General features: G+C 36.6%; 1 protein-coding gene across 2 annotated transcripts; it reads right to left on the bottom strand.

Annotated features, from left to right (window-relative positions):
- Nucleotides 1–188: 188 nt before the first annotated feature.
- Nucleotides 189–16,425, bottom strand: LOC126816713 (carbohydrate sulfotransferase 15). Of its 2 annotated transcripts, XM_050543461.2 has the most exons (8): nt 16,248–16,425; nt 14,004–14,162; nt 9,254–9,458; nt 8,415–8,534; nt 3,796–3,952; nt 3,132–3,285; nt 2,117–2,264; nt 189–1,187 (listed from the first exon to the last, which is right to left on the bottom strand). In XM_050543461.2, the coding sequence occupies exons 1-8, from the start codon at nt 16,251–16,253 to the stop codon at nt 1,000–1,002; spliced, it is 1,137 nt and encodes a 378-aa protein (XP_050399418.2). In that variant the 5' UTR covers nt 16,254–16,425; the 3' UTR covers nt 189–999. The 2 variants fall into 2 exon arrangements, with proteins under 2 accessions (XP_050399418.2, XP_050399419.2); XM_050543462.2 differs by lacking the exons at nt 8,415–8,534; nt 9,254–9,458; nt 14,004–14,162; nt 16,248–16,425 and adding an exon at nt 6,819–6,840.
- Nucleotides 16,426–18,519: the final 2,094 nt, after the last annotated feature.

Genomic DNA, 18,519 nt, shown 5'->3' with positions numbered 1-18,519 from the left:
TCGGGATTCGACAATAAAACAGGTGAGTGCAGGAGAGGACTGCCCAGTGCACGCCAACAAACTAGTCAACATCCTATTCGCTCGACAAACAGTCGTCTCCTTGCTAGTCGGCACTTACTACCCCGTGCACTCCAACAAACCAGTCAGCACCCTACTCGCTTGAGATGCTGCCGTCTCCGTGCTAGTCGGCCACCCGACGTTCACTTACTCCTAGGGTCGGAGGTAACGAGGAAATGGTCGGATGGAAGGTAGACTGGTCTGTTTTAGTGGCGAATCCCGAATCCCGAATAACATGCTGGATCGTTATTCGCTATTGGCGAATCCCGAATAACGAGCCAGCACGGTATTCGCGAATCCCGAATCCCTTATAACATGCCAAATTCACTTTGCCTTTCAGCCAGAAATGTTATATAAACATGTTATATAAATGTTATTTCTATTAGTGATTGCTGAAGCTAGTCCTTTTAATTGTTTGCTTCAGAAGATTTATCTAACGTCAGTTAGTTTACTATTTTAATTTTCACTTTTATACAACCGACTGTTAGTTTTCACCTTTATACAGCCGACTGTTAATCCCCAGAATGAAAATTTTGAACGATTCGAAACATAAAATGTCTCCGTGAGTAAGACACTGGCTTGCTAACCTGGGTTCGCTCCCAGTGTTGTCCGAGAAAGCTCCTCGGGATTTTCCGGCTTGGTTTCCCCTTGTTAGTGGCGCAGGGTAGAGGGCCTGACAAGGACAATATCTAGTTGTTCGGGTGGGACCAAAACCCGAAGTTCTGCGTACACATTTGCGTGCACGTAAAATAACACTTTATTGTTGGAATTTGCTGTCAGGGAAAAATTCCCCATTTGGCACATTGCATGCCCATTCGGTGGATTATAAAATATAAAATTTCTTGCTATGAGAGATCCGTAAAAGCGATTCGCAGCTTCTAGAACTGACAGAAGGAATTTAATATGACCACCAATACAATTTTAGGAAAAGATGAAGCACCACTATTCACGTAACCAAAGAAATGTTTCATCTTTCATTTGAACCGCCATGACCTTATTAAAAGGCGCATGAAACTTATTTAACATTGTTCTCGTTTCAGATTTCATTGCACCCATATTCTGTTTTCTGGTTCCTACATTTTTCTTCGCCCCGTCAATAATCTTCTGTATTTCTTCTTGATTCAACGAAGCTGAAAAATTATATAAAATTTGTTAAAAGTACAACAATCTTTGTCATCTTTGTGAACTTCTTAAATACACCGGGAGTTGTATACATAAAAAGCATGTCATGTCTTGTATACAAAACCAGTTAAAGGACAATATGCAACGAGAGGAAATGGGCCAGCGCTCTTTAAACGAATAATATACTAGTAAAGCCCAGTTATTTCTACGCAATGATTGACCTGAATTTCGGCAGGCAAAGTGCATTCTTACAAATCATATTTATTTCAAGAATGGAGCAAATACCCATTCTGTGTAAAGTAGTGTAAAGGGGCCCATACATGTTCAATTATTCCGTCAATATTATTGACTCAATATATTGACTCAATAATATTGAACGTGTATGGGCTATATTGATGTAAAATATTGTCAATAACCATCATTGCGTCAATATATTGACGGATCAAAACCATTTTGAATTTTATTGATGGTTTATCAATATATTGACGGCCGGTCAATTTATTGAATGACAATATTGATCGTGTGTGGAGAATCTGTCAATAATTGCGTCAGCCTTGGAAGAGTAAACATGGCATCCTTTTTTTTGAAAAATGAACAAAAAATGATGAAATTATTGATGGAAATGTGTGGGCAATTCCTGTCAATATTATTGATTCAATATATTGAGTCAATATATTGGGTCAATAATATTGACAAAATTATTGAACGTGTATGGGCCCCTTTAAGTATTAGAATGTTTCAATGAGAGGGAAAGTTCCCGTAAAACAACAATACGAGTACGACCAGTTCGATTTCCAAAAACACAATCTTTGACCTGACATACACTGCGAATCTCCGATTGCAAGAAATCGGACGGACAAACAGGCGGATTTTGGTGAAGACAGTAGCAGACCAGATTGATTATGGGCGAAATAAAACCGATCAAATTTACACCTACCAACACCTAAAAACGAAAATATTTCTGTGAATGTTTTGGTGGGATTTTTCGAATAATCATCAAGTTTTATTGGTAAAATTTGGTTTCTAGGAAAAACGTCTAACCAGTCGGCCATATATATGGAATATAGTCCAATGTGGATCCTAACCTGTAAAAAAAACCTATTTATTAGATGAAGATTATAACTTAATAGTGTTTATACAAATCGTTGGTATTATTTTTGCATCGTGATGGAAATTTTAGATTTTACAAATAGAATAGAATAGATCATTTCTAGTGAAATGACAAGGGGTTTAACGCCCTACTGTTCTGTCCCGACTGGGCTAATAAAGACGGGCATACGCCATACAGTGCGCTATAAGGGAACTTTTGCCGGACAGCGGCACAACGGGCACGCCAATGTGTACACGGAACCTCGGTTTATCGTCCTGCCCGAACAACAAGACAGCTGTCCTTGTCAGGCCCTCTATCCTGCACCACTTATAAGAGGAAACGTCGCCTGAAAATCCCGATGAACTTTCTCGGCCAACACCAGAAGCGAACCCGCGACCTCCAGGCTATCAAGCCAGCGTCTTACTCACTTAAGCGGCCCATACACGTTCAATTATTTTGTCAATTAATAAATTGGCGAAATTGACCATGCACACACGATCAATGTTTTAGCGTCAATTTTCATTCTGATCGAAGACTTCGAGATGAAAGCATCTCTGGCACTAGCACACACGGTCTATTTAATTGACGAGCCGTCAATAAATATCAAAGGAACTTTGATCCGTCAATTAATTGATTCAATTAAATTGTTTCAATTAATTCGCCGTCAATGTCCTCCATACACGTTAATTGACGAAAAAATTGAACGTGTATGGGCCGCTCCGCCCTTATAATTTCTAGTAATATCAATATTGGTAATATTTATTGATAATCATGCTATCTTTATTGATCTTACCTTTTTTATTTCAGCAATAGCGAATAATTAAAAAAAATGACCTTTTAATTAATATGCATATTATGTTACCTTGAACTGGTTAACTATAGATGAATTATGAACACAATATCTGACTCCATGTTTCTTTTCACATTCTTTAAATAATATTATAGATTGTTTACAATAATCATGGAACTGTTCCTGGCTTACATTTTTACGAAAGTATACATAATCTGAATAAAGTCTGAAATAACCATAAAGAAAACACTTTTAGTCAATATTCATAGACCCACGGCCGGGTTGTTTATAATGCCCTTGAAGTTCAGTGACCTGTCAGCACCCTTTATGTATGATTGAATGAAGCTCGGAGATACGTGAAGTTAGGGTTCTGTCTCCAGGGATAGGCCAAGTACGAATATGATTATATGTTTATACAAAAAATTATAAGCTTTGTGAACTTCTCAGGATTGATAAACATGGCAGCATTTGGTTTCAAAAAGTTGTATATAGCTAACCAGTGTCGCGGTTTGACTCATTTAGCCTTACATTACATTACACGTAATTGCACCCGGGGGTTCAAGAAAGAGTTAGCATAAGGTAGCCTAATATTGAATACTGAACTATTTGTTATTATCTCAACTCGGTTATTATAAGATGCACTACTTAACCTTCCGGACATTTCCATTGTTTAGTACATCAACCTTATAGTACATAAAGTTTTATTAAACCTTTTCTTTATTGTATTTCCACTCACCTATCTGTTGGGTTACGAAGAATAACAATAATCTTGGTGGCAGGGAAGAGGTGGTGAAGCATCATGGCGTTGGTTATTCTTGGGCTACTACAATTTTCATTACCAGGCACTAATGGCCAGTGACTATGATCCCAAAATGTAGACGTCCCGGCATCGCCTAATTATGATTTATGAAAAAGGTCTCAAATTAAATTTACATGAGTATAAACAGCAAGTTGGTATACATCAAATAATGTCACTGACTGTAACATCTGCATGGTAGATCCCCCCCCCCCCGACACACGCACGTGTGCACACACACACACACACACACACACACACATTGATCTTGTGGGAGACAAATAAATAGGGGTGTTTTATGGTCGAGTGCGAGACATTAAAGTAGCTAAGTCTCTAACTCAATATCATCCAAAATCTTCTACATTGAAAACATGATTTATTAGTCGGTTTAAATCAACATGGCCTTCTGATGTCCAATATTTAAGTCAAAATAAACATTTTACAATTGGTACACGAATCGTGTGCCAATCGTGTGCCATAATGAGTTTCAGTGCTATTTGTAATAAGGGACTCGAAAAACGAGGCTAGGCATATTCCACAAGTCGTGTCAAACGGTGACGATATATTCTTATCTGGAGAGCATCCCCAATAAATACTATCGGCGTAGACTGGAATAACCAGACGCTAGAGATTGAAATTCGATTGAGAATACTGGCGTTTTTCGCCGAACCTTACTGATTAGAAATTACAGCAAAAACAGAAACGATTGAATGTAAATTAATTTACATGTATATACATTCATATTACATTATTGTATGCGTTGCGACCCATTTGTGTCAATTTCTAGGTCCCAAATATTAGCGACTTAGCTCCTTTAAGTAATATATTGATATTGTACGAGTGCGATAGCACGACTGCAATATCTATATATTACGCAATGTCTTGCACGAGACCATTAAACAACTTAAAAATACAGACACTATCCAGTAGACGTGGTACAAGGGTTAATCAGCGAACTGGATGTATGAGATGTGTTGTTGACGTTTGGGAAAGTAGGACGAGGGGAAATGTGTAGGGAGTGAAGTGCTGTAAAGGGATAGTTAGATGTATTATGAATGGTTAGAGTGGCTGTGGTGTTACGGTGAAATACTATGCCGCCACCGTAACACCACAGCTTTATGATTTGTTAGACAGGAGTGATGTAATGGGTGTCAACAACTGGGTATGCTGGTACCGTCGCAACGTAGCCGTGAAATATATATTGTGGGGGGGGGGTGGGGGGGGGAGGGCGGAAACGGAAAAATATACAATGTTGACAGTATGTGCCGGGCATGAGGCTGCGCAGACCGATCGGCAGCTCGATAGGGAGTGTGTGGGAGGGTCACCCTCATAAAAAAATTTTTTTTTAAATTTCAGTTTTCTGTAAGCAGTGAAAACACTATTTTGGCATTGTTTGCGGGGTTAAACCTAAAAATCACATTAATACACCTATTGCACGATATTGTGAAACTAGCTGACGAAGACAGCTCGGGCGGCGATTGGTCGACTCGGGGCTGCTCTGTCAGTATCTAACAAACGCATTTAGTTGGCGTACAACTTTTAAAAACCGAATGTCAGTATGGTATTTCTCACATAATTGGTTATCGCAAAAACAGAGTAAACTGAAAGCGAGTAATCTCGACTCAACCCTATAGTCTATAGCCTTCTTACAGTACTACACTCGTCACTAGGCTTCCTATATTATTGTTTGTGGACGGTTTACTGCTCAGTGATAAGCCTGCGCCGCAAAAAGAGGTCTCGCCTTTTATTATTAGTATAATGACTTCCTCATGTGCGGCAGGTTAGTTTGCTTCTAAAAACACTGTTTTCCGTTCCAAAAAATACAAAAGTAATTTTCTACCAGATGACCATGGTTCTTTTCACCGAGACTAGATAATTTCTCTCGGTGTAAGGATATAGCTATGGATAAGTTCATACAAGGTCAATAAATCCGCGGTCACTTCGGGTCACACTGTTGAGAAAATAAACCGATGGGTTTGCTTAGTAGCAAATCGAGCGTGAATCAACTGAGTTTGTACTGAAAAATTTTTGAGTGATATGTATGAACTGTCTTCACACATTCGGTTTATAATTAGCGATATACAGGTACAGTGGCAAGTGTTGTACTTCACAGACTGTTTACCTCCGAACTACCTCCGCACGAAATCCCCGATTTGGGTACTTGTTAAAAGAAAAAGAAATAGTACCTGTGCGCATGCCAGTGAAAAAAAACCCTAAGAGTTCGCGCATAAAAATGCCCGAACGTACCAGGCGCCAGGTCATCCAGTAGACGTGGTACAAGGGTTAATCAGCGAACTGGATGTATGAGATGTGTTGTTGACGTTTGGGAAAGTAGGACGAGGGGAAATGTGTAGGGAGTGCTGTAAAGGGATAGTTAGATGTATTATGAATGGTTAGAGTGGCTGTGGTGTTACGGTGAAATACTATGCCGCCACCGTAACACCACAGCTTTATGATTTGTTAGACAGGAGTGATGTAATGGGTGTCAACAACTGGGTATGCTGGTACCGTCGCAACGTAGCCGTGAAATATATATTGTGGGGGGGAAGGGCGGAAACGGAAAAATATACAATGTTGACAGTATGTGCCAGGCATGAGGCTGCGCAGACCGAGCGGCAGCTCGATAGGGAGTGTCACCCTCATAAAAAATTTTTTTTTAAATTTCAGTTTTCTGTAAGCAGTGAAAACACTATTTTGGCATTGTTTGCGGGGTTAAACCTAAAAATCACATTAATACACCTATTGCACGATATTGTGAAACTAGCTGACGAAGACCGCTCGGGCGGCGATTGTTCGACTCGGGGCTGCTCTGTCAGTATCTAACAAACGCATTTAGTTGGCGTACAACTTTTAAAAACCGAATGTCAGTATGGTATTTCTCACATAATTGGTTATCGCAAAAACAGAATAAACTGAAAGCCAGTAATCTCGACTCAAACCTATATAGTCTATAGCCCACTTACTACACTGTCACTAGGCTTCCTATATTATTGTTTGTGCACGGTTTACTACTCAGTGATAAGCCTGCGCCGCAAAAAGAGGTCTCGCCTTTTATTATTAGTATAATGACTTCCTCATGTGCGGCAGGTTAGTTTGCTTCTAAAAACACTGTTTTCCGTTCCAAAAAATACAAAAGTAATTTTCTACCAGATGACCATGGTTCTTTTCACCGAGACTACATAATTTCTCTCGGTGTAAGGATATAGCTATGGATAAGTTCATACAAGGTCAATAAATCCGCGGTCACTTCGGGTCACACTGTTGAGAAAATAAACCGATGGGTTTGTTTAGTAGCAAATCGAGCGTGAATCAACTGAGTTTGTACTGAAAAATTTTTGAGTGATATGTATGAACTGTCTTCACACATTCGGTTTATAATTAGCGATACACAGGTACAGTGGCAAATGTTGTACTTCACAGACTGTTTACCTCCGAACTACCTCCGCACGAAATCCCCGATTTGGGTACTTGTTAAAAGAAAAAGAAATAGTACCTGTGCGCGTGCCAGTAAAAAAAAAACCTAAGAGTTCGCGCATAAAAATGCCCGAACGTACCAGGCGCCAGGTCATCCAGCACGTACGTGAAATACGTCACGCGGGTCCAATATTGCAACTATGTACGCTTGGCACATTGTCCGTACCATTATTTGAAATAATGGTACGCCAACATCAAAGGATGACGTCACATCTGTATTTTAAATCCCTTTAAGGGAAGGTAGTCCATAGGATTATAAGCTAACCAAACTACCACATCTTCTCTAGTCTTTCTATGGTGATATATAATAGTCTGGAGGCTCAGCGCGGGGGGGGGGGTGTCCACCAAATGGGCACAAAACCAGATCCAACTTTTCTAGAGTAAAATTTTGCGTAGAATACGATACCGAGTGGTAATCCGTCCGCCGTTTGGGCGTTTTCGAGATATTCGGGTTCAAAGGTCAAATGGGTTCATTTGCACTGAAAATGATCGAAAGTAATCACACTTTCAATAAAAATGTAAACTTGCAAAATTTACCCGTGTTCTTTGTGACCACAGAGGTCAAAAGGTCACATTTTCCGTTTTAGCACTAGGAAGATTTATAGTAATAAATGTCAGCGTAAAATATAAAAACTAAAGCGAAACCTGTTCTTATTAATAATAGGATCATTTAAAATTTATCTTTGGGTGGTCTTAGCACCGAACTTTTACTTTGGAACGTCGAAAATGATCTTGCATAACAGAACCAAAACGCTTCGGGACCTGTTTCAAAAATACGTAACATCTGTTAAATCAAACTCTCCCCGAATTGGTTTTACAACGAATGCTTTGTCTGAAAAAAAACAATTGAATAGTTTCATGGCTTGACTCCAGCCTGCAGGCCGCGTCACAAAGCTTGCCAAAATTTTCCCCGCTAACATTCACCAATGCGACATATACATCCTGTGAACTACTATGTACAATGCATCCGTCGGTTTTATCTGCGTCCATGTTCGGGCGAAATTCATAAAAATTTGCAAACTTTTAATCTCGTCGTCCGATACGTACCTACCTGCAATACCATATATATATACATACATACCTACCTGTTATCATTGGGTGATATAACTGGGATGAATCTCTTGGGTACAACACTGTTAGTTTTTCAATGGACGGTACAACGTGTTGACGACAGTTGACAAAATATTTAAAACCGGGATTTTCCTCTGAAAAAAATGCACAGGATTAAAGGTATATTGCAGATGAAAACTATCAAATAAAGCTTGTTGCATAAATATCTGTTGGGGGTGGGGGCAGAGCGATGATTCAGCATGAAAATAAAAATACTACAGAGATGTGAAGATTAACACTAGAAGAACGACATGGGGCTATTGGTATGGGACAGGTGAGGGTTTCTCAACGGCAAATTGCAAGAACGTTCCATTACAGTTCAATCGCTATCAGCAATCTTTTCCGGTAGTTTCAGCAAACATGCCGAACTCAAGACCGACCAAGATCCGGAAGGTCGAGGGTCACATCTTCGGCTGAATATCGCTATATCCCGACATGTACATGACTGGGACGGCAACGGCAGACATTGAGACACCCCATCAACAGATTCACTGTCTCCTTTCCAGACACCATTGATCTTTAACACTGGCTTATGGCCAGTACACTATTGTTAATGTTTTGATATTTGCTCCAGACATTAGAAACTTATTCCTCTCAAATATTTATAGTTTAAATCAAAATTGTCTTTTTATGGAACATGTACACGGAGTGTCAGCTTTCTTTTGCCCGGTAGTTTACAATAGAAAGGTCAAAACTTGATGGGTGACTTTAATAACATTGATAACTGTTATATTGTCATTTATAAATTATGTTCAAATGATTCCCAGTTCGCATATTATGCTAATTAGTCGACAGACACTGTGGATGCCCTTACCTCTAAATCTATGACGTGTAATCCAGTGGTATCCGGTTGATTTTTGTAATGGAGCTATCTCCGGGTGTTTGATAATCTTATCATACAGGTCAGTTGTACCACATTTAGGCATACCAGCTAGATAAAAATATGGTAAGCACTGGACCTTCTTTTGATCATTTCTCCAACATGGATTTTTATAGTTGTCTAAATATTTGAATGGGCCCTTTTAAAAGAAAAATGCAGCAGTTTATTTTGGATAATAAATTTTACCAATTGGCTTTACTTAAGATTGCAGTAACAATTTATCGTCATTAAAGATGCATTATGTTAGAGTTAAATCTGCTTATTGCATGTCTTTTTTCTGGCTTTTAATGTTATTTTCGAAAGTAGATTAGTGCTAATCCGAGATTTCATTTCTGATTTTCTGACCAGACATACTCTTAAAAGCTTGTTAAATTTTAGACTAAATTGTTATAAATTTTGAATAGCATAATCATTTAGTTAATCACTTTTCAAGAACACCATAAAATGTGATGTCCTGAAACGTTGACTTGTACTTAATCTTTGACTAAATCATCCCAAAATTATGTCATCTCAGAGGATACATTTAAGGATGGATTAATTCACAGATATGCCATTATTATGTATTAAATGTTTATAGAAAATATCATTTTTCATTGATTTCAGAAACATTGCACTTATATTGCGCTACGAAAGCAAAGAATTCACATTATAAATCATAAATAATTTTATGATTAAATAAATCATAATAATTTTATTTTACCGAGATTTCGCCTAATAGTTTGGATGCAGCTATGGCGGGTGTGGCGCCAGGCAGGGTAAGCTTACTCTTCCGGACACCTGTTACCACCGTTTGTCGTGTATTTTGTACACGAGGAGCAGTCCATTTGTTGATTACACTATTTTGCTTGAATACACTATTTTGCCTATAACGTTTTTTATGACTTCGAATTCTGTCTTATGGTTTGGATTGTTCGTACTTGGTTTTATTTTATTTAAGAAAAAGGAATTACAAACAAAGCGTTAAATCAACCTTTAAACAAATTAAGGAACCAAAGTCACAAACCCACACACACTGTCAGTCACACACGTATAAACCCAACGAAGGGATCTACACAACACATGCTGTCCTACACTCGCACGTATAGTGCACGTAAACGAACCATTAACAGTTGGAATTTGAAATAAAGAGTAGGGCGTATAGGACAGTGTGAACTTAAATAGTGTTTCGTTATTCTTTATTGGCGAATAAAAAATTACGAGACTAGATAGAAACAGTAAATAAAACTATTTATTTTGTTTTTCGCGCTTCAATAACGTTATTCGGGATAGAAACAGAATTATTATTGTTTCTTAAAAGTTCATATCATCGTTGTCCATTTGTCAAGTAAACTATGGCCTTTTTTGTTCAATTGACTTATAGGAAGGATGCCTCCGCAGTAAAAAAACTCTTATTATTTCTGTGTCATGAAATAGGCTATTTTGTATTTCAAGTATGAATAACGATTCATGACAGAAAATGTGTTTTATTATTTTGGAATGCTTCAAAATTATTATGTTTTCTTACGAATTGTATATCACTGTTGGGGATCGGCTAGTCTAACATGTGCGCTTTAGATCATAAGCTCTGTCATTTAGTCAAGTGGTGTGGTTTCGATCCATAATTGTACGTGAAATGGAGTAGGGTCATGCGTGCCTAATTAAAAGAAAACCCAGTTTACTTGACAAATGGACAACAATGATGTAAAATTTCTAAGAAAAAATAACAATTTTATTTGAATCCCGAATAACGAAACAGACAATTCCTGTTTCGTTATTCGTTAAACGTTATTCAAACTCGAACAGCAAAATGGAATGTTTTATGACACAGAAGTTAAAGGACTTTTTTTTATACTGCTTATACATCCTTTTTACAAATCAATTAAATAAATAAAACAAAGAGTTTACTTCACAAATGGCCAATAACGATTTGACATTTCTAAGAAAAAATAATCATTATTTGAATCTCGAATAAAGAAACACGTTCTGTCGCGTTATTCAAAATATGAATCCCGAATATAACGAAACAGGCCCTGTCTCGTAATTCAAGCTCGAAAAGCAAAATGGATTGTTTAATGACATAGAAGTGAAAAGAGTGGGGGGGGGGTACTGCCGAGGAATCCTTATAAGTCAATTAAATGAAAAACACGTTTACTTGACAAATGGACAATAATAGTATCAAATTTTAACGAAAAAATAATAATTTTATTTGAATAACGAAAATAGTATTAAATTTTTACGAAAAAATAATAATTGTATTTGAATCCCGAAAACGAAACACGATCTGTCTCGTTATTCGAGCTCGAAAGCAAAACGGATTGTTTTATGACACAGAAACGAAAAGGGTGTTTTTTTTTATTACTGAGAAATCTTTTTTTATAAGGCAATTACATTTAAAAAAAAAAAACAGTTTACTTGACAAATGGACAATAGTGATATGAAATTTCTAAGAAAAAGTAATAATTTTATATGAATTCCGAACAACGAAACACATTCTGAATCGTTATTCGTTATTCAAGCTCGAACAATAAAATGGATTGTTTTATTGCATAGTCGTGAAAGGGGAGCTGTTTACTGCCAAGGCATCATTCTTAGAAGTCAATTAGGAGCAACGGTGGCTCAGTGAGTAAGGCGTTGGCTCGCTAACCAGGAGGTCCCATGTACGTTAAAAAAAAACTGTGAGTAGGACATGAAACCCAATTTCATTTTATATACTGTGGAGGCATCCTTCTTAGAAGTGAATTAAATGAAAAACACAGTTTACTTGACAAATGGACAACGATTATATGAAATTTCTAAGATTTTTTTTTTCAATCCCGAATAACGAAACACGTTCTGTCTTGTTATCCGTTATTAAAATTTTCAATTCTGAATAATGAAACACTAGTTATCCGTTATTAAAATTTTCAATTCTGAATAATGAAACACTTTCTGTTTTATTATTCGTTATTCGCCAATAACGAATAACGAAACACGATTTAACTTCAGACTGCCGTCGTATAGTGTTGTAATATGGATGGCAGGGATATGTGCCACAGAACACATAATAAGTAAAATAATATTATGATTTTGATTAATTATTCTCCATTGCCAAAATATGGTATAAGTTAATTATGAAACGCAAATTAAATTGTTTATGAAATATTGTGACAGTAACAGAACATGGGGTCTAAAGACAAAGAATGGAGAAATATGATGGCTGGAACAATATTATTGATTCTAACTTCATAACCAAAAATATAGAATGTATATGCTGGTTATTTTGATACGTTAATTGAGCTATAGATTAATGAACATGTTGGTTATTTACATTTTTCTTTGTTATAAAACATATATCATATTTGTTGACCAAATTAGGTAATAATCCCTGTCAGTATCCAGATTGGGGTGTATTTAGCTGTTATCAGTCATTTACGTAAATACTACAGACAACAGAATATAGGTACCCATAAAACAGAGAGTGAGTGCTAAAAGAGACAGACACGCATTGGGTTCTTTAGATGACCATTTCACGATGTAGTGGTTTCCTGGGTCTAGCCACGCTGGTTAGACTTACAGGAGTGGGGTTGGGAAAAAGAGATGTTAATTTTAAATATTGTAATGTAAACTATTGTGTAACTGTTGTGACATAAAAACGTATAGAAAAAAACTAGCGTTGTTCCTGTTATCGTAAGAAAACACAATGGTGAAGTCCTTAAGAAGAGGGATACAACAGTAGCCAGTCCAGAGTCAACCAATCCCTAAACGATCAAGGGCTGTTCCAAAATATGTAGTAAGAAACGATGCATGGGTTATACGCCGGATGTGGCGAATGGTTTCCCGTCTGCTGCTCTCCACGTCTAAAATGACCCGTGGTGCTACAATAGTGCCTTTTGAAGGCAAAATTTCCCTCATAGAACACTGTATGCCCGTCGCCAATAACGAATAACGAAACACGATTTAACTTCACACTGCCGCCGTATAGTGCAAAATTTGCGTATGTCGGTCTTCATAAGCCCAATCGGTGCAGAATAGTAGGACGTTAAACCCAATTTCATTTCATTTCTCCAAAATTCACAGTCACTCTTCGGTGACAACTATGAAATTGTACCGTCGGCACTACTAATCACAGACCGGACCGTTTGTTGTCCATAGCACCAAAAGTATTCAAAAAGTTACCGACAAGGAAAGGTGTGTTATAAATATGCATTTCCAAAATTTAAATGATTTTATAAAAATTCCAAAATAATGGATAAGTGAAATAATTATCTTGACAAAGTGGCTTTATACCATTCGATTCAATGTAGCGGTATTCCATTTCATAGTGCTAGCAGTTTTTATTTTGAAATATTTCCATTCCAAATGTAACCATTTTTGGACATGATAAGTACATGTAGTATCTTATATTGTTACATCTCTGTATGTTTATTTCGTATCTTAGTCCTTATTTGTGATTGTATCGTGCTCATCAGCTAAAAACGATGGTTTGGGACATCCTTTGGCTTTTACAACACGCCTATTTTTATTAATTCTAATTCAATTGAACTAAAAAAAAATTATGGGAGTTACAAATCTACAATGCAATTAGTCTTGTCTTTGACAATCCCTGCTTCCGACAAAGAGATGTACAGAGAGTCTATAAAAACGAATGTGGCAAAGTTATCACTAGCAAAAAGTTCCAAATAATTCAAACAGTATTTATAAAACAATATAGCTATAAATACTTTACCAGTTTGAAGATATTGTATTTTGGTTGTGGTTTGACAGAAGGGTTATATCCTGTACATAATGGTGGAAATGTCTGATCCTGGTGTGTATCTTCTAAGATGTAGCGCAGATATACTAATCCAACAATAAGAGTCACCAACAATATCAGTCTACTTATAAACTGCATTAAACAAAATAAACAAAACTATAGTTCCCTTCAAATACTTTAATCATTGTATATAGTTAAACTGTTATAGTTCTGTAACATATCCTTTTGGGATTCTGAGTTACATTAGCGTAGTGATAGTATGTATGAACCAGCGGCTGCCAGGCAGGATACGCCCACATTTTGCAAGAGATGGATAGAGAAAAAGCTAAAAACAAAAACGATTTTTTGTACAATCAGAGGCCTTAAACCAGAAAGTTATGGTCTGAAATGCGTAAATATCAAAAGGGACTGAGATTTTTGGAATATAAAGATATGTTTTGTGTTTCATCAAAATTGGATAAAAATTGTGACCTCTAGAGGGCCCATAACCTTTGAATTACATACTTATATACAATTTATATACAAAGAGCGGCCATTTTGTCGGCAGTTTCATTTCGATTTTCCAAAAATTTCAATTCAACATTCATTATGGTGGAATAGTTATCTAAACGGTTTTTAAAATCGAAAAAAAAAATTGTGACCTCTAGAGAATGCGCAAGCTAAAAGATGCGATTTTTCGACCAATCAGGGACTCTAATTGAGGAAGTTACGATCCGATATGCGCAAATATCGACAGGAACATGCATTTTAAGTTTCATCAAAATCGGATCAAAATTGTGACCTCTAGAGTGTCCACAAGCTAAAAATGCGATTTTTCGTACTATCAGGGGTCATAATTCACAAAGTTTCAATCCAATATGCGCGAATATCGAAAGCAACCACGATCTGTGGGTTATAAACATGCATTTCAAGTTACATCAAAATCGGCACAAAATTATGACCTCCAGAGGGTCCACAACCTTGATATACCAGATGTTTACATTATATGCGTACGAGGGGCGGCCATTTTGTTCGACAATTTTGGTCCAATTTTCACGAAATTCGAACTGAACTTTTATTACAGTGTAACGGTGATATAATCAAACGGTTTTGAAATCGGGTAATAATTGTGACCTCCAGAGGGACCCAAGCTAATAAAGGCGATTTGTCGTACAATCAGGGGCCATAATTCAGGAAGTTACGATCCGATATGCGGAAATATCGAAAGGAACCAAGATCTTTAGGTTATAAACATGCATTTCAAGTTTCATCAAAATCGAATTAAAATTGTGACCTCTGTCCACAACCTTGATATACCATATTTTTACACTATTCGCGTACAAAGGGCGGCAATTATGGTCCGATTTTCACGAGATTCGAACTCAATCAAACGGGTTTTTAAATCGGATAATAATTGTGACCTCCAGAGGGACCACAAGCTAAAAAAGGCGATTTTTCAGAAAATCAGGGGCCATAATTCAGGCAGTTACGTTTCGATGGGCGCAAATATCGAAAGGAACCAAGATCTTTGGGTTATAAACATGCATGTCAAGTTTCATCAAAATCGGTTCAAAATTGTGACCTCTATAGGGTCCACAAGCTAAAAACGTGATTTTTCGTACAATCAGGGGCCATAATCCATGAAGTTTCGATCCGATACATGCCAATATCGAAAGTTTCGTCAAAATAGGATAAGAATTGTGACCTGTAGAGAGTCCACAAACAATTGTGGACGGACGGACGTCCAGACATACGGACGTCCGGGCAGACAGAGGCGACGACAATATACGTCCACATGAAAATGAAACCAACCCCTTATGTGAACTGTTTGTATTAAATATACGTATAATTTGTTATGTCGTGAACGTTATGATGTTTATTTCTTTTTAACTAGGAACTGGTTCCATAACTTCCTAATCGTCTTCTTGTTTTGTTCAAAACAGGCCCAAGTCTCTGCCAATTCGAGTCCGATCAACATGAAATGTGGCATCCGTGTTAATTGTGCAATACATCGAAAGAGGGATTTGGATTTTTCACAATTCCAAGAGGGCTGCGATAAGGTCATGTTCGGTTCCTGGTTCATATGGTAAGCGCATACTTGTTTTTAGATTACTTGGATGCGCTTCATTACATAACCGTAGTCTTTATATCAACATAGTACATAATTTTAGATATGCATATTAAAAAAGAGCCCAAAATTATTTCCCATTTCCGTTTAGACTGGAATGTTTTACTTACCTTCATCAGTTCTTCCACACTTACTCTAGTAGATAATAAAACAACATTAAGGTTTGGAATAATATCCACATATTATTTCCCACAGTAAGTTAATATGAAAATATTTGTGGTTCTGCATTTTAACATTTTAATATTTCTCTAATCTTTACATCCCTTACATGAATTATACCAGAGGCAACATGAGAAATGACACAAGAGATCATTCACAATATTAAGAAACGTAAATGTGTGGCTTGTATATATTTTATAAGATATGTTTTGATCAATTATTACCCCGCCCTGTAAAAAAAAAAAAAGAAAAAAAAAAAAAAAACACTGTAAATTTACATATTAAACAATGGCAGAAATGATTGTCAAACTGTTCCTGAAATTACAGACAGGGGGTAAAAGTCTGTAATTACAGTCTTAATTGTAAATCCATAGATTCCATATCGCGTTTCAATAATTCCGTCGTTTAATGCGAATGCATTGGTGTTCGTGATCCCTCCGCTTTGTGGTAGTTCCCAATATGAACAATTGTTTCTGTGGCAGAATAAAGGAAAATACAAATTGCCAGCATGATATAATTAATTTGCTTATTCAAACAGCAGTCGTTCTTTGGTGAATTTTATCCAACTTTTTAACGACGCTGCCAATGTAGAGTGCATCCTAGTCCTTAATTTAAACTAACCACTCTCACACCTACATCCCCATATTAACCCGCATATATCAAAATACGATAATACCATTTAGTATTAGTCAATATCAATGGAACACGAGAACAATTAATAAAGTAAAAGAGCAAATTAACACCCACGTGTTACTGTTTACAGACTTATTTAACATTAAATTACTATTCTCAACAAACCACCACACTTGTAACCATTTTTTAAATAAAAATTTCCACAATTACTTATACATACGGTAAATCATTCAGCCAACTGTGATGGTTTTACATAAAAGTCACAAATTTTACAGTGTAATTTTATAGTGTGGTTTAATATGAACAGATGTTTGTATGTTTGTATATTAAGAAGTAGTATTTTATATCAATCTATTATATTGCGATCGATTATGTAAATTGTTTATTGATGCGATGAACATTGAACGGACACATGACGCCCGTATTGTTACACGGCAAACTTATCTTTATTAAAAGAAATACGATTATAAAAAAAAATTGGAATACGTTTGATGCTTAAATCAATACATCACAGCGGTGAACTTTAGAACATTGACGGGACATTCTAAACTCAATTATGTTGTGATTTCTTTAATTGATTCATATCCCATGTCTTTTTACTTTCTGGTCCTTTCGCCACAAAATCACGAATCTTCACCAAAATATCACCGAAAATGTATTCACTGATTCTAGACAAAAAGTCAGAGAAAGTTGCCAGGTAAAAAGAAGGTGTTGGTGTTGTTGATGGCTGTGGAATGTGGGTGATTTTAGTGGAGGGAAAATTTGAATTTTTAAAATTAGTAATCTATGTATATCCCGTCCATCGTACAATTTTAGAATTTTAATCTGATGTACAAAGTCTATCCAGTATATTTTAGTGGTATTTTAAATATTATTTTATGGATTAGTAATTATTTTAGACTATAACGATTGCATTATTGAAGCTTACTGATTTTGTGTGATTATAAAGAATGGAGGACAGCGGTCAATTTGTTGACGAAGTGATGGCTCAAACGCGACCTGAGTCTAAAGATTCTAGAGATCCCTGTCGATCGTCATCTGCTAAAAAGTAAAAAAAAAACCAAAGTATTTCTGAAGACTTTGATGATTTAGTTCATCACAGTGAAGATAGAAATGATAAAATGGTGACTGAAAACAGTATTACCAACCTGGAAATTCTCAGAGCTATTCATAGTTTGAAAGAATCGTTTGGGTGTCAACTGAAAGAGATGGAATCTAGAGTTACCAGAAAATAAACAGACACTGAAAGCTGAGACAGAGGGAATCAGAAAGGATTTTAATCAACAAATAGAAAGTAAGACATTTGAAGAACATTCAGTCAATTACAAATGAAGGGACTGTAGGTAGATTATCAAATGTTAAAAAAACACATGGACGAAATTGAAAAAGGTTGTCTAAACCCGTAAGCAGTTTAAATCATGGACCACATTTGGAATGTACTGTTGTTGTTAAAAATGTCCTTACAACATCTGACGAATCCGATAATCCCGAGACTACACGTGAAGCAGTGAACAGAATTATATGTGATAGTATTAAACTAACAGATATTCATGTTGTGAAAGCCGTAAGGAAAAAATCGCGCGATGGTAA

Source organism: Patella vulgata, chromosome 3, assembly GCF_932274485.2.
Source record: "Patella vulgata chromosome 3, xgPatVulg1.2, whole genome shotgun sequence".
Classification (NCBI taxonomy): domain Eukaryota; kingdom Metazoa; phylum Mollusca; class Gastropoda; family Patellidae; genus Patella; species Patella vulgata.
This window is presented reverse-complemented; position numbering and strand designations above follow the sequence as displayed.

Coding starts and splice junctions, on each gene's coding strand:
- LOC126816713 (XM_050543461.2), bottom strand. Junction 9,459..14,003: donor AATACAATATCTTCAAACTG/GTAAAGTATTTA, acceptor TTCTTTTAAAAG/GGCCCATTCAAATATTTAGA. Junction 8,535..9,253: donor TACACGTCATAGATTTAGAG/GTAAGGGCATCC, acceptor CATTTTTTTCAG/AGGAAAATCCCGGTTTTAAA.